The following is a 27445-nucleotide window of genomic DNA, read 5'->3' as shown; positions in this document are numbered from 1 at the left end:
CATACCCTCTCTTACATGTTTTCCAAAAATGCACAGGAGGTAAACATATAGTAACCAGAAGAGAAAAAGAGGGGGGAGTCGCTCACTGTATCAAAACCAAAAAATGAAACAAAATATAGTTAAATCACAACACTTTTTAAATTGTTCATTTCTCCCTTTGTTGTACTACTGTTTAGTAAATAGTATAATTAATATTATAGTTTTATATAACATCATTATGCATCAATTACTTCCCTATATTTCTACCATGTTCATATAGTCACTGAAGCTCACTATGACACATACATACACACATGCACACACAAAATAGACCTTTAAATACCCACAAAATCAAATGGCTGGGTCAAATACGTCAGAATAGCTTAGCTGTACAAGTCTCTCTGAGAGATTTCAAATTATTTTCCTAATTCTATTCCATCATTTATATAATTTACTTTTATTCGTGTGTTTTTAAGCTAAAATGTTTTCCACAACTTAATGTCTCTTTAGATTCAAATCTACTTGAAAATGGGCTAGTGCCAAAGAAGCAATCTAACACCATCTATGTGGTTCAATAGCCATTTATCAATTGATCATTATCTCTATCTGGTTTTATTAACTCTTTTCTAGCTAGAGGGAGACCTAAACCAATTTTCCCTTTCAACACACACACACACACACACACACACACACACACACACCCTGACCTCCACTAACTCACTCAAAACCCTGAAGGTAACATCTAATTTTTAAAGCGTGGCACAAGTTATTTGGTCCTAAGGTCAGTGAAAACACACTGTGTGCCAACCACAAACAGAGCCACCCAGGCAGGGATGTGCCTCAGAAGCACACCTCTCAAAGCACACTGCAATGACACGGAGTATCTCTGAGAGGAAATGAACTTAACTTGCAAGAATGGGAGACTGCACATACAGAGTTGCTTCTTGGGTTTATGTTGTTTGCATGTAAACCCCAGCTTACCGTATCAGCAGTAATCAGGGTCCCTCTACAGGATATGTCAAAATACACCTTATTCAAATGCATTTATCCTTTCTAGAATTCTGTGATCAAACTGCTCGCTAGCGATCTGCTACAAAACCCTGGCTCTGTGCACAATCTTCTGCAGATGGATTTATAAACTTATGGTTGTTCATAAGCCTAGCAAATTGTTCTCTTTCCTTCACTATCAATACTTTTAAAAACCTAAATTAATTCAATAAAATATTTCATTCTCATGAACTCTTACAAACAAAACAGGTTTTTTTCTTCTTAAAGAAAGCAGTTATATTTTTTTAAAATGAGTGAAACAATATCAATTTCTTAACCGTCATCTGCTTAAAATCCAAGTATTTGTCAGTGATCCTTTCGTGCTGCGTGGATGATAATATCACACTAACTCTGGCTTTGTGTAAAGGGTTTGGTGCAGGCTTTTGAAAAGCAAGACGTGTCTGGGAGGGAGGCACCAGGGAACTTCCCTCCCTCGCTTGAGCACAGTCCAAGATGAAAGTTTCTGGGTTGTTTCCCTTTGCTTCCTCTCACCCTCGCTCCCCCTCGGAGCCGCAGAGCCAGCAATTGTGCAAGAGGAGCCGAGCGCGCAGGGCGCGTATCACGGAGCGCATGGTACAAGCCGCCGGCTCGGTGATTAATTATCAGTGGCCGCTGGCCTCGCACTAACACCTAGCTTTCCCGGCAGGGCCAGCACACCCAGCCGCCGCCAGCTCGGCCGGACGGAGGAGAGGCTCTGGGGAGGACGCCGAGGCTGCTCCGGAGTGTGAGTGCGCCGGCGGGCGGGCGGGCGGGCGCACGGAGCCGGAGCCGGAGCCGGAGCCGGAGCCGGCGGGGAGCGCAGGCGGGCGGGCAGCAGGCGGCGGGCGGAGGAGCTGGGACTGGCCGGCACAGCCCTCCACGCACGCCGCCTTCTCCAGCGACCCTGGCGCTGGCAGCGATCCCTTCAGAGCCTCCTGTCCTCAGGTCGGAGTTCCAGCTGCTTCCAGCCCCAGCAAGTCAGCTGGGCTGTACGGAGGGGGCCCTACATTTTGTCACTGTTGGGCTGGAGAACCTCCTCTGAGATAGCAGATACTTTGATGAAGTGATTAATACAGATAGAAAGATACATTTGTCGGGTGGTGGCTTTTAGAAAAAAATTTTAACAGAAAACAAAGAAATTGTCTTCTCTTGACCCAGGTTGTACTGTGAAACTTTGCAACAAATGCCTTTGCTTTCTTTTACTTCAGTATCCTTTCCCCCTTTTTCTTTTAAGGAGCCCTTAGGGAAACCATGAAGTAACCCTGCACATTCCAGTAACACAGTTATGACAAAATAGAGCCCAAGTATGAAGTGATCAATTTTTTTGTAAATGTTAAGAAAGAAAAACAGCAGAAACAAAAGTGCACATAACAATTCAAGATTTCTTTAAAAAAAAAAAAAAAAGAAAGTAACTTACCTGTTGGGACATTCTGAATAAAAGGTTAGTATCAGCGTTTTGCCATGTCCCCATGAACCCTGGTTCAGCCGCAGTCGTTCTGGTTCCGAACTGCATGGAGTTGTCAGTACAGGAGTCTCTTAAAGTCAAGTCTCTTGCCCTCTTTGGCTCTCTGTCTCTCTGTGTCTCTCTTTCTCTCACATCCACTTCTGCCTCTTCTGACTGAAAAGTGAAGGTGGATTTTTTGAGCCTCTTGGCAGCCAGTAGCAGGAGTGTAGTGTAGTTAAGAAGCTGGCTGAACTGTGCATTTCATTTGGGAAGGGGGAGACTTGGGGGAGGGAGGGGGTCCAAGCTTCTTTCGCACCTTCTGCACAGATACCCCTATCATTTATGCATAGATTGTGACTCCCGGAGCTTGCCTTTGCTCAGTTTAACAGCTGCCTGTCAGGTGTGCAGGCAGCACTGGAGACCCAACCATCAGCTTCAAACTCTCAGCCACTGCATGTCATTGGATAGCAGAGCTAAGAGTCAACTGCACCGTTCCACTGTCAGGCACCAAATGACACCCTGCACTAAACCCCTCTCCAGACACACTGAGAGATACACACTTCTGCACGCTCCAAGCAGCACCACGATCTCAGACCGACGGTGCACAGGGTGAGGAGAAGCTGGGGCCCTTCCCAGGGAATTTCCCCCAACAATGCTTTCAGGTATAACATGCAGTATCTGGCATCAGCCTTTGCTTTAACATTTGTAAACTGCTATGCTTAAACATTATTTTTTCTAGTTATACTGGGAGAAAGAAAAATAGTTGGATGTAAGAGAATGTAAAATTGGCTCAGTTGTTGTCAAAATGTTAACTCCTAAAAGTCATATAGTATGTGCTGGGCTATTTATAACCACAATTCAACTCCAAGAGAAAATAATATACATAGGGACGTAACTTTACACTCTAGGAAGTAAATAAACTTAGCAGTTTTTTAACATGGAAGATGCACAGTAAACATTTGCAAAATACATACATGTATACTACTTAATGTCCAGTACCTCAGGTCATTCATTAATTACTAAATTGGATGTTAAGTAATAAGAAATTGAATGACAAAGGAAAAAAGTATACCTTTTCTTAAAGTTCAAAAGTAGAGAAAAGTCCTTTGTGAAAGTTCCTGGATGAAGCATCTACAGTATCCTTTCAAATCATAAAAAAAGAAAAAGATGAAGGGAAAAAAAATCCTGTCCCATTTCAGGCAAAAAGTAATGACTATAAAATTCCATTTTTCATTCAACATCTCTATGGAAAATTCTATAACATTTTCCTGCCTGATGAAATATAACCTCCGATAGCATGTCATATTCTTAATTAAACTAGTTTTTAAAAGAAAACATCTATTTATTAGATAGTATTTATTGTGCCCTATTTATGGAAAAGCAGAACTGAACAGAATGCACTGTACATAAACAGTGACTTCCAAATGGAAAGCTATATTCATGTCATCTCATAAAAGTAGTCAGCAGGAAAAAGCCATCCTTCCTAAACTTAAAATGTAAGGAACATTAATCTTCAACCACCTACAAATATCGAGGACAAATGTACCACTCTCCTTGCTCCTTCTTAAACTGAAGAATAACAATAAACCTTACTCTCTGAAACAACAAAAGAAACAGAAAAGAGCTTCAATGGCAGCTCTGTGTCATTAGTGGACAATGAGAAAAGATGAGAAAACGTACACTATGTTGACACAAATGTGCCTTCCCCTCTAGAACCAACATCTCCTGAAAGCTTTTCTGTTAAACTTCCCTCCGGTTCACCACCATTAAGCACAAAAAAGTCTCAAAAGCAGCAAATTCAATATCTGAGAAGAAGCAAACAAGAACCCAAAGAATTGTTGCCTTAAAATATATTAAGTCCACCTGTGGTCAATAAAAATATTCTTGAGGGGGGAGGGCAGGAAAAGACCCTATGAGTCAATTGTCAACAGTGACTGTACCTTTACAGCTAGCTATTACCCACTTAAACTCCCTCTAAAATTTGCTAGCCTCTTGATTTCTGAAGTGGCACTCAGTGCCTCAGTCAAGCTGCCTGCTCAGCTCCTGACCTTCCCACTAATGGCTGTTATTTGTGGGAGGCTTAAGGACACTGTCAATAGCATGCTTCCTCCTCGCTCCTCTCAGGCTGTTGTATTGCTTTGCCTGCGTGTTCTCTCTCGCCTGCCTCTTGCTCTCTCTAGTTCCCCCCTCCTCCCTTCCTCTCCCCTTAACTCCCTCTTCCTCTTCTTCCAGCCCCCACCCCTTCTTTCTTTCAGTCCAGCAGTCCTTTTCTTTCCTTGCTATCCTCCCCCCAACCCCTCTCCTCTCTTCTCCACCCCCCCCTCTCTCTCTCTCTCTCTCTCACACACACACACACACACACACACACACACACACGACACAACACAAAAATCAACTGGCATGCAGCAGCAAGCACCTGCAGTAATAGACTCTTTTATTAAAACTGTTATTCTGCAAGACTTCAAATTCCCCGTGGACCGGGCCATGTCAAAGCCGATATAATTAACTAGAGGCTCAGCAACGGATCAATTACCAGACAAGCAAGTGATAGTGAAATCAATGAAAGATCATCAGCCACATTATCAGTGTTGCAACTCATTAGGGCAAAACTGAGAAATGTGCTCAAAGCGAGCCCAAGCAAGGTGGCATTACAAAACAAAGGGCTAATTTGGAGACCCTGCTGTGAACAATCTGTAACAGAATTAGCCTTTTTTCCCCCTAAACTGCACAGCTCCGTAACTAAATGTGACAGACTGAGAGAAGCAGTTTATTAAGACACCAACCCCAAGTTTATTTAGTTCATAAACTCTCTCCTAAAAAATCAATACAGTCTGTACAGGGTTATTAGGCTGACTAGCTAATACATCCAAATCTAGTCTGCTCGGCCAGCAGTCTTCTGACAAAATGCTATCTAGCGCAGGCAAACTGAGCTATTTCAGATATCAATGTCTAAGGTTGCTCTCGATGAAACAGGTCTGCCATGTAACTAGTACCTGCATATTACTGTCAAGGCACAAGCCTCAAAATTACAGAGATAGCTTTCTAGTGTTCAAAATATTTTTTTTCACAACAAATCTGTATCATATGATACTGTACTGCGAAAAGTATTGGATTAAAGGAAAATTTAACTAGTCCGTAAGACTAGTTTACAAAGACAACAAGCTTTATTAAAGTAAGAGACAACAAAATATACCTACAAGGCACAAAAATGATTTTTGAGTTTGTCCATTGGCTCTATAGTCTGCAGAGTATGAAACAACTATATGGAATCATCTGTGTTAAAGTTATTTAAAATTGGGGGTGGTAGCAGTGGAGGCAGGTATCACTTCCACAGTAATTGCTTTTTTTCTGCCCCGATTTTATGTATTTCAGGTTAAAGAATTGCAAATACTAAAGGCTATGTGTTGGCTTTCCCACGTTGACCGATAGTGAGAGATGTACCATGAAAATTAAGAAGTACATCAACTAGGTCTAAATGGCACCCACGATATCCAAGACAATATGGGAGTGGGAATACCTCCACCTCATCAAAGCTCACACACAGAGTAAGAAACTCCCATGCAGTTTACAATGTAAAAACAGACTGGAGAACTGAAGAAAAACATAACATTTTGAAAGTGATTTCTGATGTTTATGATGTTCAACATTTAAACTGTATTTTCACAGAACTTCAATAAAATCCAACTTATTGATTGCTATAAACATCTCCCTCTTACTTTTGATACTTACTAAGCACTTCATAGCACATGTTGAGTAATCCGTAAAAAAAAACCGTTAGACATATGTATTCTAAACCTATACTATAGATGCTGATGTTTTGGATAATAATTAAAAGTTGTAATTACAGAGAATTTTTTTAAAATCTTTTTGCATATAACTACATACTGTGCATGTACCATCAATGAGATCCAATTAGTTGCAAAGAATTTGCATTTCAGTGTGTGTGGGATAACAAGACTGTAGGGAGGCACAATGCAATTCCACCAGCAGAGTAAGACAGTGGGTTCTTTCTTGTTAGCTCTGTAAGCAAGAATTCCCACAACTGACTGCTTAAAATGTTACTGATCTTTTCATTATTTGGGTATTGAGGTGTGTTTAGGTTTTTCCCTCAAAAAAAAAAAAAAAAAGTCACGTTGGTTTCAACTATCAGCCCCAGTTAATAGCTGAAGGGACAAATGAGCAAAGGATTTTGTTTAGCCTGCATGTTTGTGGTTTTATATGTTTTGGGAGGGGGGAGATCGTCCATACTTTTTGTTTTCTTCTTAATAGTGACTAATAATTTCTTTAAAAACATACTGCTTTTTTAAAAAAATTCTATAACTGGGGGTAGGGAAATCTCATTGAGATAGTTATCTGTAAATATAAGGTTTGGTGATAAAGGCATGCATTTAGTACACTAAGAAAGTACTCAAGGATTTTCATGCTTGTCTAGCTATGTTCCAACCATGTAAATGTAAAATAAATGTATAGCTCATATACACAGTTTCACAGGCATCTCCAGGACTTCTGCTGGTCCACAGAACAATACCTGTAATTCCCCGGGTTCAGTTCAGCAGCTGTTAGCAGATTCTGTAATCTGTAATGACAGTAAACTGGCCTTTGCTCTTCTTTTATTCACTATTCATTTTCAAGGCTTGGTTAAGTACAGAGCTGGGTTAAAGATCAGTGGTTTTCCATGTGACACACTCTGGTATTCATCTAATGGCTTGTCAAGACAAAACTGTCCCTGTTCTTGCCAAAATAAAAATGACGCTCCACATCGCATGACAATCAGCACTTCCTAATGGCAAAACAAATCAAGCTTTTGTAATTCACTTATAGAAAAGTGTTTAATAATTGGCTATCTAGTCCTACATGTGGAATTAGGTTGTCATTCTCAAAGGAGATTTTTAAAAAATGTTTTAGCCACTCTTCATTCTAAAGCAACAAACATACAGTTTATGATCAAATCAGACTTTACTCTATAAAAATAATTCTGAAGCTACAAATGTGTATGGCATTAAGGTATGTAACTTAATATATGCAAATTATGCAGAAATGGCAGGCTAGGCCCAGTCACAGAGGTAGGGAGAACCAACTGAGGAAATGTCATTTTTTTTTAGAACAAAGTATGGGACTTGCTTTGCAACATCTGTTGGGCTGTGTAATATTAACAGATGTCTTAAGTGAAAAAAGAAAAAAGAATTAATAAAGGAAACCTCCTCTGAACAGATAATCCGCCCAAATTTCCATATTCCTGAGGGGGGAAAAGTTGACAGCAGCCTTTCTCCCTTGTGAAACCTGCCCTCCCTATTTTATTGTGCAAAGTTGTATTTTCTATGTGAAGTTAAGGAGGAACGCTTTTGACTCACTGTAAAGAAGAGAATAAAGAAAAAAGAAAACTAACAACTTCAACTGTGGTTTCCCCTTGTGAATAATTATATCATAATCTAAGCTGCCTGTTTTCCCTTGAGTCACATACGTAATTTGATGGGAGGACAGTGAAAACTTCACCCCCCCAAAAAAAACACTCAAAAAGATGATATATTACTGTACTGTGCCTTCATGCTTTGGGGGAAAGAAAGGAAGGAAAATTTAAAAGCAGCTCGTAAGATAAGAGTTCTGATATGAACACATCACCACACACTAAGGTGCTCCTCTTCACAATTAGGATTCACCTATTATTTATACCTAAATCCTTGCACTCTCCACTGGCTCCTGCTTTCCTTCCACTATCACATTTCATATCCTTGTAAGGTATGAAATGCCCCTCTTTCAACCGACAAGGGTTCCACAGCAGTGAAGTCGAATGATCACGAAGAGAACTTTTGGATTATACTAGCTGGATCCCTGTATTTAAATTTTAAGAAAACTGGGAAACTTTTCTTAGTTAACAATTTCCATTCGTGTTTCAATTTATTACATGATTTAGGCAAACCTGAATGTAGCCGCCCTTAATCCAGATTAAAAAGATGATGTATGTATGCCAACCGCTGAATCTAACCTGGTGCTGGTTTGTGTGTAAATGAAGTGAACTATGGACTGTATCCTTCTATAAATCTTTCTCTCAGGTGACACCTTTTCTATTGCTTATTCTCCAAAAATTTGTGACTTAAATTTGGGTTAACAGCTAGCTCCTGGATTAACTAATTCAAAATTAGGTTAAAGATCTTGACATATTCAAATGAAGGGGGGAAATTGTGTTGTCCTCTCTGATTGCTGGTCTCTCTTTCCTATATGAACGTCTGGGTTGAAATTGTACGTTATTTCATGTTTACCACTACACCTTAACCAGATGACTCTGGCGGTGGGCTGGAGACATTTCAGCATATAGAAATCTCAAGGCCTGCACACCCAACAGTCACAGGTTCGATTCCCGGTCAAGGACTTGTACCTGGATTGCAGGTTCATTCGATCCCCGGCCCAGGTCAGGGCATGTTCAGGAGACAACCAATCAATGAGTCACTCTCCCATCAATATTTCTCTATCTCTGTCTCTTCCCTCCCTTCCACTCTCTCTAAAAAATCAAAGGAAAAATTACAGATCTTGTAACATAGAAATTCACACCTAAAACCTGTATGTTCATGTTGACCAATGTCACCCCAAGCAATTTAATAAATTTTTAAAAATCAATGGAAAAAATATCAAGCGAGGATTTAAAAAAAATTAACTGTTGTCTAAAATATGTCTGATTACCTGCACGAAGGGAGGAAGCTTGTGTGCTAAAAACATCATTCTGTGACCTCAGACTAAGGGAGGAAAACAGGCCTCCTAAAATAAGGTATGAATAGGACACAAGTTTAAACCACCTGAAACAGCAGCATGAACATCCCTGCCAGCCAGTACTGCCTACAAGCTTCACCTTCCTATGGCAACGGGAGAAACCGCCCTGCGCCAACTAGAACCACCACTGTGATACCATCTCTGCTCATAGCCTACTCAAGGGCTCTGTTTCAGAGAAACGCATCCAGGACCTATCCAAATGCCACAATTGCTTGATACACTATTAAAAATAAAAAGAGTTGGGTAAGGTGTGGTAGCTGAGGTAGCTTATACAATGTTGGGAAAATGATGGATCCTTAGAATTAATATCAGCAGGTGCAAAAGCATTGATCAGCATGAATCTGAAGCCTCCACAAGATCAAACATTCTACCTACCCTGTTTTGGTTTAAAAACAGAAAACTGACTTTATTCATCTTCTCTCAGGTACAAATGGTGACAATGGCTTCTTCTACCATAACCTAGAGTAAGTATCTTATGAGAAAAGTCTTCTAGAGGAAAAGAACCAGTGTTGTGTTTCCTTAAATGAGTATCAAAACACATGCTGTGGAGCGTACGTGGGGAATTAGGTTTGTATGACCATGAAGAGTTTCAAGGATTGTAAACAGTATTAATTTCTTTATTTACTTCCTTCTAAAGCCTGCAGACCTCGAAGCCTGCAGCTCCAGTGAAAATGTCATAATAATAGTTTAAATTACTGTCAGGAAGAAAGATTGAGATTCACAGACACCCAGAAAATCCAACACTGCTTTTGGAATTATCACAGAAAAAAAAGAGGCAACTCTATTGATGGCACCCCCTTATATGAAATTCATAGACCTAAAAAGCAAATTTAAAAAGTGCAATAATACCAGTGACTTGGTTTCAAAATCTTTGGAAAACCACAGAGATTATTTTATATATATATTCATATTTCAGGGGGAAATTTTGGAAACAAATCAAATTTGAATGAACTTGGAGAGGGTTTCCAAAATTAAGAATCCCAGAAGATGCCAGAAACTCATTAACAGCAAGTTAAAAGAGGACAGAATTAACAGGTGGCTTAGGTCTGAATAGTAATGATCCTCAGTGGGGAGTAGTGGCTGCAAGAGGTGTAAGGAAAGCTCCTGGTTGCAGGGGATGTTCTGCATCTCCTGCTACTTGGTGGTTCTGGCAATGATCGCTTTGTCATTCATCAAGCAGCATACACTTGTGATTTGTGCACTTGTCTGTATGCGTGTTATATTTTGATTCTAAAAGTTGACTACTGCTACTGGTTAATGGTAATACTACTAAAAACAGTGATAATAAATTAAAACTATATTTAAGAACGAAAAGAAAAAGGAAAAGAAAAAGTAATGGAGGGTGGGAGAGATGATGGGAGGGACAGAAGAAGGCAGCAGATAATTTATTACTGTCAAAAATCATTCAGATATCTGTCATTACATGTACTGCTTGCTGGCAACAAATTTTTCAAATGTAAGAAGTGTTGGGAAATCAAGTAAATAACTGAGTTTCACAGAATGAGGATGAATGTGAAAAATAGTAAAAGGGCGGGAGAAAATACTTAGGTGAGCCATACCTTAGCTATGAGGCGCAAGTGCGTGGCTATCTCCGAGAGGCTTACATGGAAAAGAACCCCACAACACAGGATCCTGAACCTGCTCGCCAGTCTTGCCCTTTGAGCCTGTTCTCTGAAAGACTGAAGTGTGAAAATTTGGGGGTGTGTATTTTGGGGTAGGCAATGAGTATGCCTACTGAGAGACTGTGAAAGAACCTACAGTCAGTACTATTTAGAGGTACTGACTATATCAAGACAGATTTTAAAAAACAACAACCAGCAATTGCAGATATACTCCTCTGACCACCAAAACCCTTTTTAAGAGTTAGACCTTCTAAGTCTGACAAAGGCTGGAGAAAGGAAATAACAAAGTGGGAACGATTGGATCATTTGCTAATTGACTGATAGGGAATACACGTTTGTCCTGGCTAGTTCTGTTTCTAGCTGCCTTTTCTTCTATTTATTATAAAGAAAAACATTCAAAATTAATGAACATTTTTCACCCTTGTTAGGGAATATTTGACCTACTTGCCAGGTATAAGAAGATGTGGAGAACAGGAAAGTTAAGACAGAGTCCCTGCTCACAGGAAGTTTACAATCTAGTACAGGAGATGAGCCATGTACAAAAACAACCTTAGTAAAACAATGTGGTAAGAGAAGCAACAGCAGAACCCTATACAACTTGGAAAAGGAGATTCCTTCCAATCGGTGTGGTAACAGAAAGTTTCAAGTCGTGGCAGCATTTGCACTGGAACTGCAGAACTGGTAATGCCCCTAAAGAAGTGATCCAATTAGCCTAGATTCTAGGCCAGTGGTGGCGAACCTATGACACCTCTGACACGCGAACTCATTTTTTTGGTTGATTTTTCTTTGTTAAATGGCATTTAAACATATAAAATAAATATCAAAAATATAAGTCTTTGTTTTACTATGGTTGCAAATATCAAAAAATTTCTATATGTGACACGGCACCAGACTTAAGTTAGGGTTTTTCAAAATGCTGACACGCCGAGCTCAAAAGGTTCACCATCACTGTTAGGCCCCTAGAACATGAGGTAGGACCTGTGCGGAGCAATGATGAATGAAAGGGATGGACTGGTCAACGGGAACTATTATAATAGGAACAGCCCTAGATTCCACTCTAAAGAGGTGCTATTTATCCTGTTATCCAGCCCCAATCAAAACTGCTGAAAGCTTCTGAACAGCGGCCATTGGGATGATCGTTACTGCACTCTAAGATTCATCTGGCAACAGACAGACTGAAGTGTAAAAAGACAGAAGCACAGACACCCATTAGGAAGCCTTTATAGTAATCTGGGTAAATGGCTGCAGGCAATAGGGCTGGGAAAAAGAGCAAACTACAATGTAGAGATAAAATCCAGGGGACAAGCATGGCACATGAGATGCAGTAATAAATGAGAAGAGTCACAGATGACACTAAAGCCCTGTTATTCTGAGCTCCGGGGGGAAATGGTAGCACTGTCAACAGAAATGGAGGAGAGCTAGTTTTGGGGGCTGCACAGTGAGCTCAGTTTGAGAAAACTTCAGATCATGTCAGTGACTAGGCAAACAGACATGTTCAGAAAACAGACGGACACCGGAGTTATCCGATCTGGGACCCATCTGCAGAGAAGCGACATAAGAGGTAAAAGAAGGTGGCCAAGGGCAGCATCTAGGGGGATACCCACAGTTATGGGGGGGACAGGAGACAGAAAGTCTGAAGAGAAGTCAGAGTTTACAGAGCTAGGATGGTCAGAGTTCTAAATGTTCTAAAACACAATGCTACATGTAGTAGAGTAAAACCACATATAGTAGTAAGTAGCAGCAAAAAGTAAGAGCAAAACAAAGTGCATGAGAATGATAAATACTCAGAATAATGCTTGAATGGGGGTAGGTATTGGGTAGAGGGGATAGCAGCGGCTACAGTATAATTGAGACGGGAACCCAGGACTTCAGATATACGTGTGCACTATGAGTTCTTAAGCTTGGGCAAATGGGTGCCCATTATACCATACCTCAAATATATTTCTGGCTGCAATGTTTTATAACTATATTTTGTGTCCTAAGAGAAATATCTTAATGGACTGATAGCTATAGGAGTTGTAGAATCCAGATTCTAAAGGAGTTAGGTAAGCAAATTATAAAGACAAGGAGGCAGAAAAGATAAAACATTCTTTGGACAAATTCGGCAAAACAAATAAGTGAAGTAAGAGAGGGGTGGTCTGAAGTTAGCAAGGCCTAGGAAAAGTTGTGTTATTGTGTTGATGATTTGCTTCACACTATGGGGGCGGGGGGGGGGGGGATAAAAAATATCTATCCATAGGCAAAAGAGGTGAAGCTGGCAAAGAAAAAGATATTGAAAAACCTAAGCCAGAGGGGAAAATGATATAAAAGGGTGCTAGGAGAGAATGTGATCAAGAGCACAGATGAAAAGGGTACCCCTGAAGGGAAAAAACAACAACACTGTTTTCCCAGAAACTGAAGGTAAGAGATATACATATTGAGAGTGCTCATGCAGAAAGCCAATTTGCTGCTCATTCCTCCCACTAAACTGCACACTTGTTGAAAGGAACAGTTTTATCCAACTTTGGTAAGCCAGGGCCTGAGTACTTAACACACAGTAAATGGTCAATAAATGATAGCTACACAAAAGAAATGATCATCTCAGAAAAGATGAGGTCACTTACTAAGAGTAACAAAGGCAGGATAAAACCAAGGACTACTTGAGAGTAGAAAGGGTTTGGTCCAATTGGAGAGGGTAAAATGAAACTCTGAATAATAAGAAATGAGTAAGACATGGCAAAGAGCAGAAAGAACTCAACCTTGCTTCCAAAAAAAGCAAGAGCAATTATAAGCAAACAGACTGGGTTCAAGAAAGTGCAGCTCACTTTGGGAACTAGAACACTTAGAACAGCAAGAAGTCCCTAATGTAAAGTTGAAAAATGCCTTGCTCCAAAACATATACCATACTAGGCAACAGTCTCTTGTAAATAATTGCCTTTATAAGGCATTCCTATAGCATAGAGTTCTTATAAACAAATTAAAACACTGATAATTGATTTTTGGATGAAGTTATTTAATCTTTACTTAGATGTCCCCCAATTCTAGGTGTTTTAAACATTACTATGTGGTGTGTTTTTTAAATGTCTATAAATTTATTCCTAGCTAATGAAATTCCCCAAGCAAACAAAAGTCAAAAAAAACGTTATGCTACATCACATATGTGTTTTGAATGAAGGAGTGGGGGATATGGAAGAAGTCACTTCATTAACAAACATCAGAGGAAGCTGAGGAGAGCGAAGTCCCGCTCCTTCCTTCCTGATTCATGTCTCCCAGACTGCAATTGTGGTCCAAAGTCACACTGACTCTCGGTACAATTAGTGAAGCCTGCATTAGCAGAACTGGGCACTCTCGGTCCAGAAACCCCCTGGAGAACTCAGGGAAATGATGAGTTCCATCACCTGGCCAACATCAGCAACCGCCAAACAGTCACCTCAGGGACTTGGACAAAGACGTTCCTCCGCTGCGCTGGCAGCCACTACAGGCTCTCTTCCTAACCGAGTCCCTTCGCGAGGACCGCTGTCTAAGTGACCTGTCATAGAGCTTTATAAAGCCGCATTAATACTGTGGGCCAAAATGAGATTGATCTTTGAGCTTCGTGGTCTCCTGTTGTCAACGGTGCATTATAAAACCAATACTAAATACTTTATAAACAGGTCTCCCTACAGTGTATTAGAAAAACAGTGCATATTTCATGCCCCATAGTTAGGTAGCCACATATCCATCAGACTAATAAATTATTTATTAGGTGCTCAGAAGTGCAATAAGAGTCAATAAACTAACTTTGGGATACTTATAAGCTACTATTTCACTGGAAATTGTACCTGAATGAGAAAACTAGAGCACTAACTGAATGGGGGAGCAAAATAGCCCAGCTTCTCAAGTATGCTGTTAGAAGGAAGCACAGGCCTTATGTGTGAGAGGGGGCACGCATTTCTGGGTCCTAAAAAGAGTCTTGGTTATTAAATTTATAAAGAAAGCACCGCCCAAACCCATGCTCATTTCCTTTCTCTTCTATATAGATTTCTCTGGCCCTGCCAACCTTGGAGACAGCTGAGGGAAATAAAAATTGGTGGAAACATTTTGAACACACCCTGAATCCTGATGACAACCACCAGTAATGGTTTGTACCTGACATCCCCGAAGAAAGTATACGATGGCTTGAGTGTACGAACTTTCTGCTACATGCACAGCATGGAACCGAGCATTTGTGAATCTAAGGTTTAGTGTAGCTTTTTTTTTCTATTTTAAGTTAAAGGTCCCAAGACTGTAGACACCCTGTGATCGATCAGTTCCTGGTACCTAGCCCAACATCATCGAGCATCTCTTTCCTGGTTCCATCAATCTAAAGGAAAAACAAAACAAGCAAAACACAAAACAAAACAAAAAACACTTCTGTTCAAGAATGTCTTCTAGCCCTTCAAGAAGGAATTTCTTCAGCTGGGAGTTATTTCCCAAACTATCAGAGGCGTGGGCCTTTGTGTCGTATTGTGGGTGCCATGGTTTCACATGTTGGCCACATTAATGCTGGAGAGCAAGCATCTGGAACCCACAGCTGAGTGTGTTCCAGCCCCAAAGCACCCGCAAGGCCAATGCCAATGCAAACCACTCTTCCCATCCCACATCTGAACCACACTGGCTTTCTCCAGGAGCCAGGGGCTGAGAGACAATTCTGAAAACGAAGGTTTGGGGTTCTTTCTATTCACATGATGGGCTTGGAGTGTTGAGAAGAACACGGCCACAGGTACTGGCTCTTTTTGTCTCTCTCATCTTACACCGAGTGAATAAACCCTAAAGAGGGTGTCTAATGGTGTTCCAAAATCTCCCAAGGGAAAAACTGAGACAGATCACTGTATCGATTTTTGCACTGATTTTGTATTCCTAGAGTCTTACAGTTTTAGCCCTATAGAGGCTGGAGTTTTTAAGGTTGAAATATATTTCATGTGGTAGGAAAAAGAAGTGGAAATGAAGGAGAAACACGGGAGGACCTGATTTCACATCACTTTCTCAAAGAGATCTCTCCAAATCCTAGAAATAATGAAAGAGTTGATGGAAAAAAACAATGTAAGACAGGACTAGTTTCTTGTATTACTTTTGCTACTACAACCGCTACAGCTAAGATGATTATTCATATTAATGAGTTTGGTATGTAGGCAAACTATAAAAGATGCAGTCTCTGACCTCAAGTACTTATCTCTGTCTTTTGGGATTTACTCCTCCTGCTAGATTTACTTTTATTCTTCATACCCTTGCCCAGAGGAAGTGATCATCACTCAGGACTTGGAGCATTTCCATGGGTGGGGTTGAAATATGGCAACGAGAAGGGAGGGAACTTTTGCCCTTGAACAGAGACAATGTTGGCCCTACCACTCAAGATGTCTAGTTTGTGACAAAGTGAAATATAAACCCCCTGTGAAATATTTACACTGGCCTTGCTGAGCTTTATCAGAAAAATCTTATAAAGTGTGAAAGAAGATAGTATTCCAGTGCTTTATCCCATCAAGTACACATGCAAACCGTATCATTGCACACAAATGAGCTAATATTTGACGACAATCTCAACCCACCCTTTACATTCAGTTACTTATGTTTTGTGTGTGTGCTTATAGCAACATGTGGAGACATCCATGGAGTCAGTTTTGCCCAGTGGTTAAGTGCCAAAGTTCTGCAGTCGATTACTTGGGTTTGAATACCTGGGGAAACTTTTACTAATCATGTGACCTCAGCAAGTTACTTAGCCCCTCCAAATGCCAAGATTCCTTAACTCTAAAGAAGAAATAATACTAGCTTGCCAAATTGTTGTGAAAATTAAATATTTTGATTAGCGCCAAAGATTTAGCCAATGCCTGTCACAGAAGCCTTTAATAAATATTAGTTGTTGCACATGTATTTATGTGTAAAGAGACTATGCAAACTATAAACCCACCAACCAAGTTTGGCCCTCAGGTCAAATTTGTATGAGTGTGCAGGTGTGCTTAATCCATGGCCAACATGTAAAAAAAAAAAAAAGTCAAGAAATTTTTAATTGAACTATGGATTTCCAGCTGCTGGGGACAAGGGGGAGAAGCAAAGGGTGACATGTCAGGGAACTAAAGATATGGCAACAGAAAGCTGCTCCTTCATGACAACAATCTGCTGCCGTGAACACAAGCTACTGGTCCTAGCATGCACTCCCCAATGGGAACAGTCTCCCCTACTCCCCTTTGTAAAATCCCCACCTGTTTCCCTCAATTCCATTACTTGCCTGCCCACTATAGCCATTTGAGTTCACAGCCCTTGGCTATAAGTCACTCCTTATTCACCTGGCATACATATATAGAGAGAATTCATTCACGCATAAATGAAAAGTCACATTTAAATAAAAGTCAAGTACCAAAAATATTTCCTATTATGTCTACCTCTTACAAGAAATAACACTGAAATGCATTATGTTCCCTCTCACATTTTCCTAAACCTGATACCAGATGGGGCAAAAGTAGGTTTACAATTGTTCATATGGAAAATAATAAATTATAATAATACAATAAATTTAGTGTTTTGTGTACTCACAACTGTAAACCTACTTTTGCCACACCCTGTATTGTTGGTGACAGATATATATACACAATGAGTAAAGCCACTACCTGTCACCACCATATCAGGATTTCTAGTACAATTACAGACATGGGCTTTGTGACAGCTTTTTCAGTAATGGTGGTTCTCAAACCAGTGGAGGCCTTTTTAAAAATAAATTCATACTGCACATACAGGATAAGAAACACAAAGCCTAGGCCCCTTGACCTCTTAGCTTGAGTCAGAATTATTAAGACTAATAGAGGCCCAGTGCATGAAATGCATGCAGGGGGAGGGGTTCCTCAGCCTGGCCTACACCCTCCCACAATCCAGGACCCCTCAGGGGATGTCCGACTGTCCCTGGGATCTGGCCTAAACCGGCAGTGGGACATCCCTCTCGCAATCCAGGAACTCTGGCTCCTAACCACTCGCCTGCCTGCCTCATCACCCCTAACCACTCGACTGCCTGCCTGATTGCCCCTAACCACTCTGCCTGCCTGCTTGACCACCCCTAACTGCTCACCTGCCTGCCTAATCGCCCCTAACAGCCTCTGCCTCGGCCCCTGTTGCCACAGCTTTGTCTGGAAGGATGTCCGGAATGATGTCCAGAAGGTCGTTCGGCTGTCCGGTCAAATTAGCATATTATACTTTTTTTTTTATTATAGGTACCAAAAAAGTTAAGAAAATGGATCTACTCATATTGCTTTACTATACAAATAGGGAAAGTGGGAAACTGAGGCAAAGTCAAAAAATGAGCTTTTGAGAGCGGGGATTCCTAAACTGCTTTTACATCACAGAGGTCTGGAGGACTGAAAATCCAGTAGTGTATGAGAGCCACTCCACTGACTTGTGAGAACAGACTATTAAACTTTCAAATGTTTAATGTTAACCTGTTGACATTGTTAACTAGAAATCAGCCACGCTGGGAATAGTTAGACCACAGCAATCAGCAAATGCGACAAGTCAGAGCTCCCCTACCCCACTGAAAAGCACAGCACTCCTTGAGATTCTGAATCTGGCTGAGTTCGGAATTGTCGCATGGTACATATGGTCATGTATGGTTCTTTGTACTTCTTTCTAGAGATTTCAGGGTTTTGGTGAAGAGTTCGAAGAAAACCAAACCAGACACTTAAGAGTTACAGAATAAAATAAATCAGTGCATAAGGCTGGAGTGCTTGGTATAAATAAGGCAGGGTTATACATTTTATAAAAGCTACAGTAGGATGTAAGCATCCAGATCTCTGAGGAAGTTAATCATTCTGGATAGGCATAGAGTCTAGGGATATCACTTCACGTTTACTGAGCACCTGTTGTGTGCCAGGTTTGGGGAAAGCAGAAAATATTTTTTCATTTGCTCTTCACAGGTCCTATGAGATAGGAATTATTATTCTCATCTTACCAGTAAGGAAATTGAAGCTAAGAAAGTTAAGTCACTTGGCCAATGTCTTATATTAAGTGTCAAAGTGGGGATTTCAAGACCAAGTTGGTCTGATGTCAAAACATGTGTTCATCCCAATACCGAGCATTGCTTCTCCAGGTTTCTACATTTTAGACAAGAATTTTGCTAAATGATGTTGCATATTCACCCTATGTTTTAAACAGTAAATATCTCCCTTGATAATTAGAATTTTTCATTTTGAACATCAAATTAACATATGGTAATACTGTTAGGACTTCTAAGGGGTTGGGGGTAGGCATGATTCTGATTGCTTCTAGAGGGAAAAAGAATCTCTGGGTAAAATCTGTTTTTAAAATTAAAGAAGCAACCATTTTATGCTCATATAGTATTTCTAATATTTAACAACTTCCAACTTCTGTTTTATTTTACTATAAGCCTTTCCTAAGAAACTTTAAGCAATTGTTAAAAAGAATAAAATAAAGCTCTATGTACTGATAAGGAACATCTTCAGATAAATAATGAGTAAGAGGCAGGATACAGGACAGTAAGTATAGTGTATGACCATTTGTGTCCAAAAAAACAACAACACAATAACACTGGGAAGGGGTTAATAAATACCTCTATATTTGGACTAAAGTACTATAACTTTAAGAATCTGGTGAACAGAAATTACTTCTGAGGAAGGTTGAGAAATCTGTTGTCTCTGTACATGCTTCTGTACTCTTTTCTCACTTCTTACATTATTTATGTGTTAATAATTAAAACAAAAAATTTTAGAGTTTTAAAGCTTTCAGACCCTAAGCAATATGGGGAAAGACTATCTGAGAAGTTCAATATCTAAGCTTGGATGCTCTGTTGCATCTTTTCAGATGCTCAAAAACACTATTTTTCCTGGTTCTCAACTGTGCTCATAGTTGAAAGGTGTTCATATTTAAGACAAGGCCCCCTACTTTCACCTGACCGACAGTGAGGTTGAAGAGATTATATATAAACACCCTACTTAAATAAAATATAGAAATAACCTCTGTCTCTTACTAAAGTAGAAGTGCAACAAGTCACCACTTCTGTTATTAACTACTCGAGGTCCAGTGCACAACATTCGTGCACTGGGGCTGGGGGCGGGGGGTCCCTCAGCCTGGCCTGCACCCTCTCGCAGTCTGGGACCCCTCGGGGATGTCCGCCTGACGGCTTAGCATAGAGGCTCCCACCACCGCCGCTGTGCTCATCAGCCGTGAGCCCAGCTTCTGGCTGAGCAGTGCTCCCCCTGTGGGAGCACACTGACCACCAGGGGGAAGCTCTTGAGTTGAACTTCTGCCCCCTGGTGGTGAGTGCACATCATAGTGACCGGTCGTTCCACTGTTCTGTCGATTTGCATATTAGCCTTTTATTATATAGGATAATGCTTCCAGGAGCATAAGTAATTTGGTCAAAAGAGGGATATGGGCTGAGTTTCTTGGGCTAAGGATAACATCAAACAGCAAAGAGATCGTGCCAAAGGGGCATGAATAGAAACAAGTGTAAAAACACACTGTTCCTTAGGTAGGTGAAGAATGCTAGGAAAAGATGAGATTAGAAAAAGAATATACAAGCAAACTATAGATGCCTTGAAAATTAGACTTTAAGTTTCTGAACAGAAAAGTTAAGTAGAGACAATGTGCAAGATGCCTCAGAAGAGTGATAGATCTGAGGCAGAAATATTCAATTAGGGGATTGTGTTGTATTCAAACATTCCCATAGAATGTAAGCTCCAAAAGTAAGGATGTTTGTTGGTTTCCATCTCCCTATACAACAAGCATCTAAACACTATAGTAAATACTAGTAGAAAATGGACAGCTCATCACAGAACATGAGAATCTAAACTAGGTGATAGTGAGACACAAAGAAACAATTTAAAGTTGTTATGTGTGTTTTTTAAAGATCTAAAAAAAAACTGATGTTTAAATACATTAGCTTTGGGGGGGAGGGGAGGGGAGGGGAAGAGACTGAAGATAATTTGAAGTTTTCTAGTTAGAAAAAAATGGTGGAGAAGGAATGTCTAAAACTAACACTTAAATGTATGCATTAGATATAATTTGATACTTTACACATCTATGCTGAGTTAAATATTTCTACTTAAAATATATTCTCTGATGTTCATAACTCTGTCCTCGATTCTCAACATTGTATTCCTGACTGGCATCTCAACCAACAGCATACAGCTTCACCACTCACCTCTAGGCTGGCCATATCATCTTCCTTATAGCACGTAACTTGCAGAAATGTTATACATAGGCTATCCATTTGACAAAGCACACACCTGCTCCCATCAGATGGGAATGAATGGGTATCCCTCCAGAATGCGTGCCATGTCCAATCTGCAAATGCAAGTCCTCTCAACAAACTAGAATCTGCCAGTTTTCTGCAAAATGAATAGCCTTCTTGCTTAGAACTTGCTTAGAACTCAGGGTCTCTGAATGGGAACAAAGCAATCTAACACTGCTGCCAACCATATTTCACATTTTTGCTAATGAACAGTTAAGCTTCCCACCCATCAACGCTGAAAGCAAATGCATGTCCGTCCCACCTCTATATTCTCACCATGGTTGGCAGGCTGCCTTGTATTCAGGAGTGTTTAAGAAAATGGGTTGAATGTATGAACACATGATGAATAAATGAAGGGTTACAGTAACTTTCAGGAGTTTCTATGTTGGGGGAGAACTTCAGGTCCTGATCCTGCTATCATACCCCTCAGCAGCTATGGCAGGCAATGCTAATTGAACACAGAACGTTTTCCTCCATCCCGACCCACCTCAACCTCTCAAAGCATTCACTAACATTCAGTCAAAATCACCCACCAGATGAAACCTACTTGTCCTTCCTGAACTATGCCTTGTTTCAAAAGTTCCAGTTTGGTGTCATTTAAAAAGATTTTCAGGTAAGCCCAAAGGAAAAAACGTACAACATGGATAAGGTCAAAACTCAATCCAGAACTGTGAACTTACTTATAAAATAGCCTTAAATGGAGTAAAGATACCTGGTTCATCGTGAGCACTGGAGTACTGCATGAAACAAGGTAGAATAAAGAGACCAGTCTTTCTCCGAGATCTCCCCAACAGAGAAGTACTAAGTGCCTGCAGGAAAACTTGGCACCACATCCAAGAGATCAGCAATGAAATGTCAAGAAGAGTCCGTCTTTTGATTGCCAGAGGGAAGGGAGTTTGAGGGACTGGGTGAAAAGGTGAAGGGATTGAGAAGTAGATTGGTAGTTACAAAAAACAGTCATGGGTATGTAAAATACAGCATAAGGAATATACAGTCAATAATCCTATATAATAATAGGCAAATATGCAAACTGTGCCCTCAAACGGGAGTTCCACCTGGAGTTCAATCAGGGGGCAGGGCCTGCCAGCCAACCACCCGCGCCCTCCCGCCCCCTCAGGGCTGACCGGGCCTGGCAAGATCAACCAGACCCCACCTGCACACGAATTTGTGCACCAGGCCTCTAGTATTGTAATAACTATGTATGGTGTCAGGTGGGTACTGGAAATGTAGGGGGAGGGGTACTTTGAAAAGTATATGGTTGTCTAACCACTATGTTGTACACCTTAAACTAATACAAAATAATACTGCATGTAAACTGTAATTAAAAAATTACAAAAGAATAAAATTCCATTTCTAGTCCCTTTCAAAAACTCTGTTTCCCTTGAACTGCCGTCTTATTTTTTTCAAAATTAAAATAAATAGCCTGGCCTGTGTGACTCAGTGGTTGAGCACTGACCTATGATCCAGGAGGTCATGATTCCTTTCCAGATCTGGGCATGTGCCCAGATTATGGGCTCAATCCCCAGTGGGAGACATGCAGGAGGCAGCCTATCAATGATTCTCTCTCATCATTGATTTTTCTCTCTCTCCCTCTAACTTCCTCTCTGAAATCAATAAAAACATATTTTAAAAAATTAAAATAAATATCAAATATTATGGAGTCATTTGTTGAGATAGCACATAAGTAATCATATGAAAAGTTTTTAACAATTTCTCTAGAAATATTAAAAATCAAGATTAATTCCCAAGCATACTATGTATTTATTTTTAATGAGTTTATTTTTTTCATTCTAATGAGATCATTAAAAGATCCCATTTTTAATGTTTTGAGACTTGAAATCCTATCTGAAGACAAAATTAACTGCTGTGTGATACTTCTAAGAATTTTTTAAAATTCTTTTGTTTATTTTAAGAAATAAGAGATCAGATGACAAACTGTTCACCCTGTCACATGTTATGGCAAAATAAACACAAAAAACCTTAAATGGGGAGGTATTACATTTCAGATGGCAAGTTGTTTTGGCTATTTTTTGTCACATTCTGTATAACTAGTGCCTAAAAATGAAAAGCAAATAAAAACTACTACAAAAAATTAGAGGCTGTAGTATTTTCAAAAGCTTGCATTTCCATCTTGGATAGTGCCAAGTCTACTGCTTTCAATACAATTACGTATCACCTGAAACTTCAGCCTCAAGGCACATTAAGACTGTGTCTTCACAACAGTAAAACAACTGATCAATGAAGTCAATGTGTTTGGGGGCAATAGTAAGTCAAATGAGATGTTCCATGCTGCTGTAGACAAAATAACCAGCTGAATGAAGCTGTGAATTAGTAGTTTCATCTCAGAACTGAAATTCTCATGCAATCTTAGAGAACAAGTCATTTTTACAAATTACTTGGCAATCATGCATTTCAAAGACAGCGTCTCAGATTGCCAGATTAAAAAAAAAAAAATACAAGCTATACAGCAATCTATGCACAATCCTTCTCTTCTGGACTCTCTTTTCCTAAACAAATACGTACATACCATCAAGTAAACAAACATGATCTTCACGATCTATTTTAGAAAGAGAAAGAAGAGGAAAATACATATAATAACTTGCCGTATTTGTACCATAACAAAGAAAACTGCGGGAGGAGCGCGAGCTGGCAACTCTGCCAAAGCTAAATGTATTCCACATGGTTAGTGGCCAGTGAGCTCTGCAAAAGGGGGAGAAAATCTGACACTTAGGGCTCCAGAATGAACATAACCTACTAGGTTCATTCTCCGTTATGATTCCGGATGCACATTTTAATAGTGATTAAAACGTATGGAACGGCCCAGAGCCTAATGTCAGGATGTTTCCATGTCCCTTAATATCACTTGAACATCCCAGGTCAAATATAACATGACGCTAATGGTCCGGAAGCAACGTGGATGACCTGAAACTGTGTCTTTTATTTTAACAGATCTCACCAACTCCTCTTTTAATGGTTGTGGGACAGACACAGCAGAGTTTGAACATTAACAAAGGCTGTTAAGGTAAAGCTTAATCCCAAATGTGTTAGCATAAAATTCCCCACTTCAAAAAAGGTTTTAGAGTATGTTTTATTAAATCCTGAAATGCATGTCCTGGTAAATTTCTGTATAAATTTGATTTACAAATTCCACTGAAAATGTGCCACAGCTGGCAGAATAAATTACTACAATAAATCATTATTAAATAACTGTAAATCTCTGTAATGACATAATGCCTAACTAAAAAAAGTACGCAGGAGTGAACATTCGGTAGAAGAAAAGCACTCTTTACATTGGAAAGCAAATTACAAAACTTACCATGCCAACACTACAGTATGATTCAGTGACTACACAGGGAAATAAAATTCACATAAATAGTATTTAAATCTGCAGCGAAGTTGTGTTCACTATTGCATCAAAACGAATTGTATGGCAAGGGGTAATGGACTCAGGTTGTTGACGTTAACGTTCGCACTGCCAAAGTGGAAGGCTTACATGTTTACATGTACAGCTGTGTCCAATATTTTGCTGGACAATAAAAACGTATCGCAGGTATCAATCACCAGGCCCAGTTTGCCCCTTCTCTGAAGCTTCATAAATATTCCTTTAAAAATAATCTATTTTCCCACCACCCACTCTCTCCTCCGTATCAAACTCCACCCTACTTCAAAATAAACTTTTAAAAATATATAGTTATATTCTTTTTGATGTGGAACAGATGGAGAGTCCTAGTAATCCATTACTTTTAGATATCACTTGAAGTGAATCACTCCAAACATCCCTGCCTTATTGAGTTCTCCCAAGCCTCCATTTGTCAAAGCACAGACACTTGGTACTTGTGTGGCCACCATGCGGCACACTACTCCAGCCAAGATGAGCTCCAGCAGAGCAAGAGGCCCCACCGTGCCAGCGTACAGTGTGCGATTGCTTCTTCTGCCTCCTGGGAGGGGTGAATTATTAACTGACACTTTCACAACAGAAAAACTGTCTAAGATAAACCCACTGAAACTGCTAGTCTATCGGACATTTCACACTGCCAGTTAGTAAAATCTTTGTCCAAGTCTTCACTGCCCACTCTTGTTTGCATTCCCAGGCACTACCTCGTCATGAAATAGAAAGATGCTCCTGAATGCTACCGGGACTTTTTTCCCCCTATTTTCCAAGCCTCCAGTGGCAAAAATGTCTTCGAATAAGGAAACTTTTCCAGTAAGTGCAAGGTTTACCAATATATGATTCAGGAAAGGTGCCCCCAACTCAACAAACGGAGCTGTCCAGTAAAATAAAGAGGAAGGATGGTCTCTATTTTAGTATAGATCAAACTATTTTTGCAAGTAGGAATAGGATATATTCTTCCCCTGTATTTCATTTTCCAATTAGCCTTCAATTAGAGGTACAAAAAGCCACTCTGTTTGCCATGTGCAGTAACTGTGTCACTAAGAAATTCATTTACCCAAGAAGCATTTGGGGCCCACAGTCATCTATTTATTTATTTCTAACATGACATTTCTCCCTTATCCTTCATTTGCATCCACACAAAGCTATTCTCTGCGTGGGAGAGTAGAGAATCTCAAGCCTCAAAACCTAGCCCACTCCTGGCCAAATAAATAAGCCAGTAAAAGGATGCCTAATTCTATGAAGGTGAATAAACACCTAAGAGTTACATGTGAAAACAACAGACCAAATAAACAAAAGTTCACAATGAGAGACCAAGATGGCATGAGACGACACTCTAAGCCAAAAAGAAAGGATGGAGAACATGCAGGAAGAAGCCAAGAGGAGACCTGTGAGACTGAAGAGAATATACAATGTACAAAAAGCAGTAGTCTAGCTTACAAGAGTGTACGACCTAAATTTTGAGCTACATTACCTATGAAAAGCAGTCGAAAAATGAAAATGCTGACCATTGCTATGATTACGTCTTCAGTACTAACCATTTGGTGTGACCTACTGATATTTGTTAACTCCATGATTATACAACCAAAGACAAAAAGTCCTTTCTTCTTCCTCGCTCCGCCGTCCATCTTTCTAGGCAAACCAGTCTACTCTGAGACTCGAGTTGCCAACTGACCTTTGATGGTCACCAAATCCCTAACTTCAGCCTAGATCGCTCTTTTACACTGCAAATGAATTCAACCATATACCAGTCACTGGAATGTCTAATAGGAACTTCAAACTTGGCATCCCAATAAGTACAACCTGTGAGTACAATCTGAAACATCGATGTGAGAGCAGAACATCAATGAGCTGCCTCTTAAACACACCCTATGGGGGATGGAGCCTGCAACCACAGCATGTGCCCTGAGTGGGAATCGAACCAGCAACCTTCTCTAGTGCATGGGATAACACCCAACCAACTGAGCCACAGCAGCCAGGGCTCCCCCTTTTCTTCAGAGTGTTTCCTTGGAGCTGTACTGAATCTCAGTCCTTACTCTAACCTTTAGAACAGAGGTAATGCTCTCTAGGGATTAAGCCACTCTCCAGTTTTTAGTGTAGAAATATCTCCAAGGTCAAATGCCAAATCACCTCAGTATGTAAAAACAAACCTTTAGCACTAGCTCAAGTGTCTCTCATGAGATGTACTACCACAAGGGGTAGCCCTTTGTCGCTCAAGGAGATGAGCCCTCAGTGTACTTGCTTCCACTTTTATGTATAAACTGAGATTCTGTCCAGACTTTGTAATCACCCTCGTGTTATCTTACATGCATGTAAATATGTTAATGCTTCTGTATGGAATGAGGCATCTTTTGTTGTCAGAATTTTATTCCTGAAAAACCTCTCCCTGCTCCTCTAGTAACCCATATACAATCTCCTAACTTATCTCTGGATTCATTGACTCTCCATCCCCATGGCTACCACTCTCTTTTGACAGTTGAAATAACCTCTGACCTCAGCTTCTCTTGCATTCACTTTTTTCTCCCACCCAAGCCCTTCTCCAAATTACAGCTGATTCTTCCAAAATCCTTTAAGAGGACCCTAAGAGATCTGACCCCTGTCAACCTAACCAGCTTTATCTTTTGACCCTCTCATGATGAGCCCAGATTTTCTGTGCTCCAGCCATCCTCTCATTGCTTATAAGCCCTTCCCGTTTCCTATCCTGACTCTTCAGAGATGTCTTCAGAAACGGTTTCTTTACCTGGACTAGAGTAGGTTATTGCCATTCCTACAGCACCCCGTACTTCTTTGCAGCACTTGTAATTATTTAATTTATTATAATTATTTTATTTCTGTCTTCCCTGCGGGTTGATGTGATTGCAAAGCTCTTTGCACCTCTTCCCCAGTAACTAGTATGGATTCAATCAATACTTCTAATTGTCCCAACTTACTAGCCAGTGAAAGTAGAGAAGGAACTTAAAGTGATTTAAAAGTACAGAGGTTTGCCTGTTTTA

At 40.2% G+C, this 27445-nt stretch overlaps 1 protein-coding gene and 1 long non-coding RNA gene across 18 annotated transcripts in view; one reads left to right on the top strand and one right to left on the bottom strand.

Annotated features, from left to right (window-relative positions):
- BNC2 (basonuclin zinc finger protein 2) overlaps positions 1 to 27445 on the bottom strand; it is a 439130-nt gene that overhangs the window by 300496 nt on the left and 111189 nt on the right. For 10 of the 16 annotated variants that reach the window (XM_059656596.1, XM_059656595.1, XM_059656599.1 and 7 more), the window contains one exon: positions 2423 to 2623. The exons of 3 other annotated variants lie outside the window; for them this stretch is intronic. In XM_059656596.1, coding sequence (XP_059512579.1) covers positions 2423 to 2623 — 201 coding nt within the window. Of the gene's footprint in view, positions 1 to 2422; positions 2624 to 3521; positions 3540 to 27445 lie in introns of those variants that run through there. 3 more of the 16 variants (XM_059656606.1, XM_059656607.1, XM_059656602.1) reach the window with 2 other exon arrangements.
- LOC132211895 (uncharacterized) lies at positions 1483 to 6151 on the top strand. Of its 2 annotated transcripts, XR_009447591.1 has the most exons (4): positions 1483 to 1750; positions 2240 to 2446; positions 2990 to 3111; positions 5822 to 6151. It is a non-coding gene; the product is annotated as an uncharacterized LOC132211895 (long non-coding RNA). The 2 variants fall into 2 exon arrangements; XR_009447590.1 differs by lacking the exon at positions 2990 to 3111 and having other exon boundaries at positions 1499 to 1750.

The sequence above is a fragment of the Myotis daubentonii genome, chromosome 11 (genome assembly GCF_963259705.1).
Source record: "Myotis daubentonii chromosome 11, mMyoDau2.1, whole genome shotgun sequence".
NCBI lineage: Eukaryota > Metazoa > Chordata > Mammalia > Chiroptera > Vespertilionidae > Myotis > Myotis daubentonii.
Note: the sequence above shows the minus strand (reverse complement) of the source record. Positions and strands in the feature narration are given on the sequence as shown.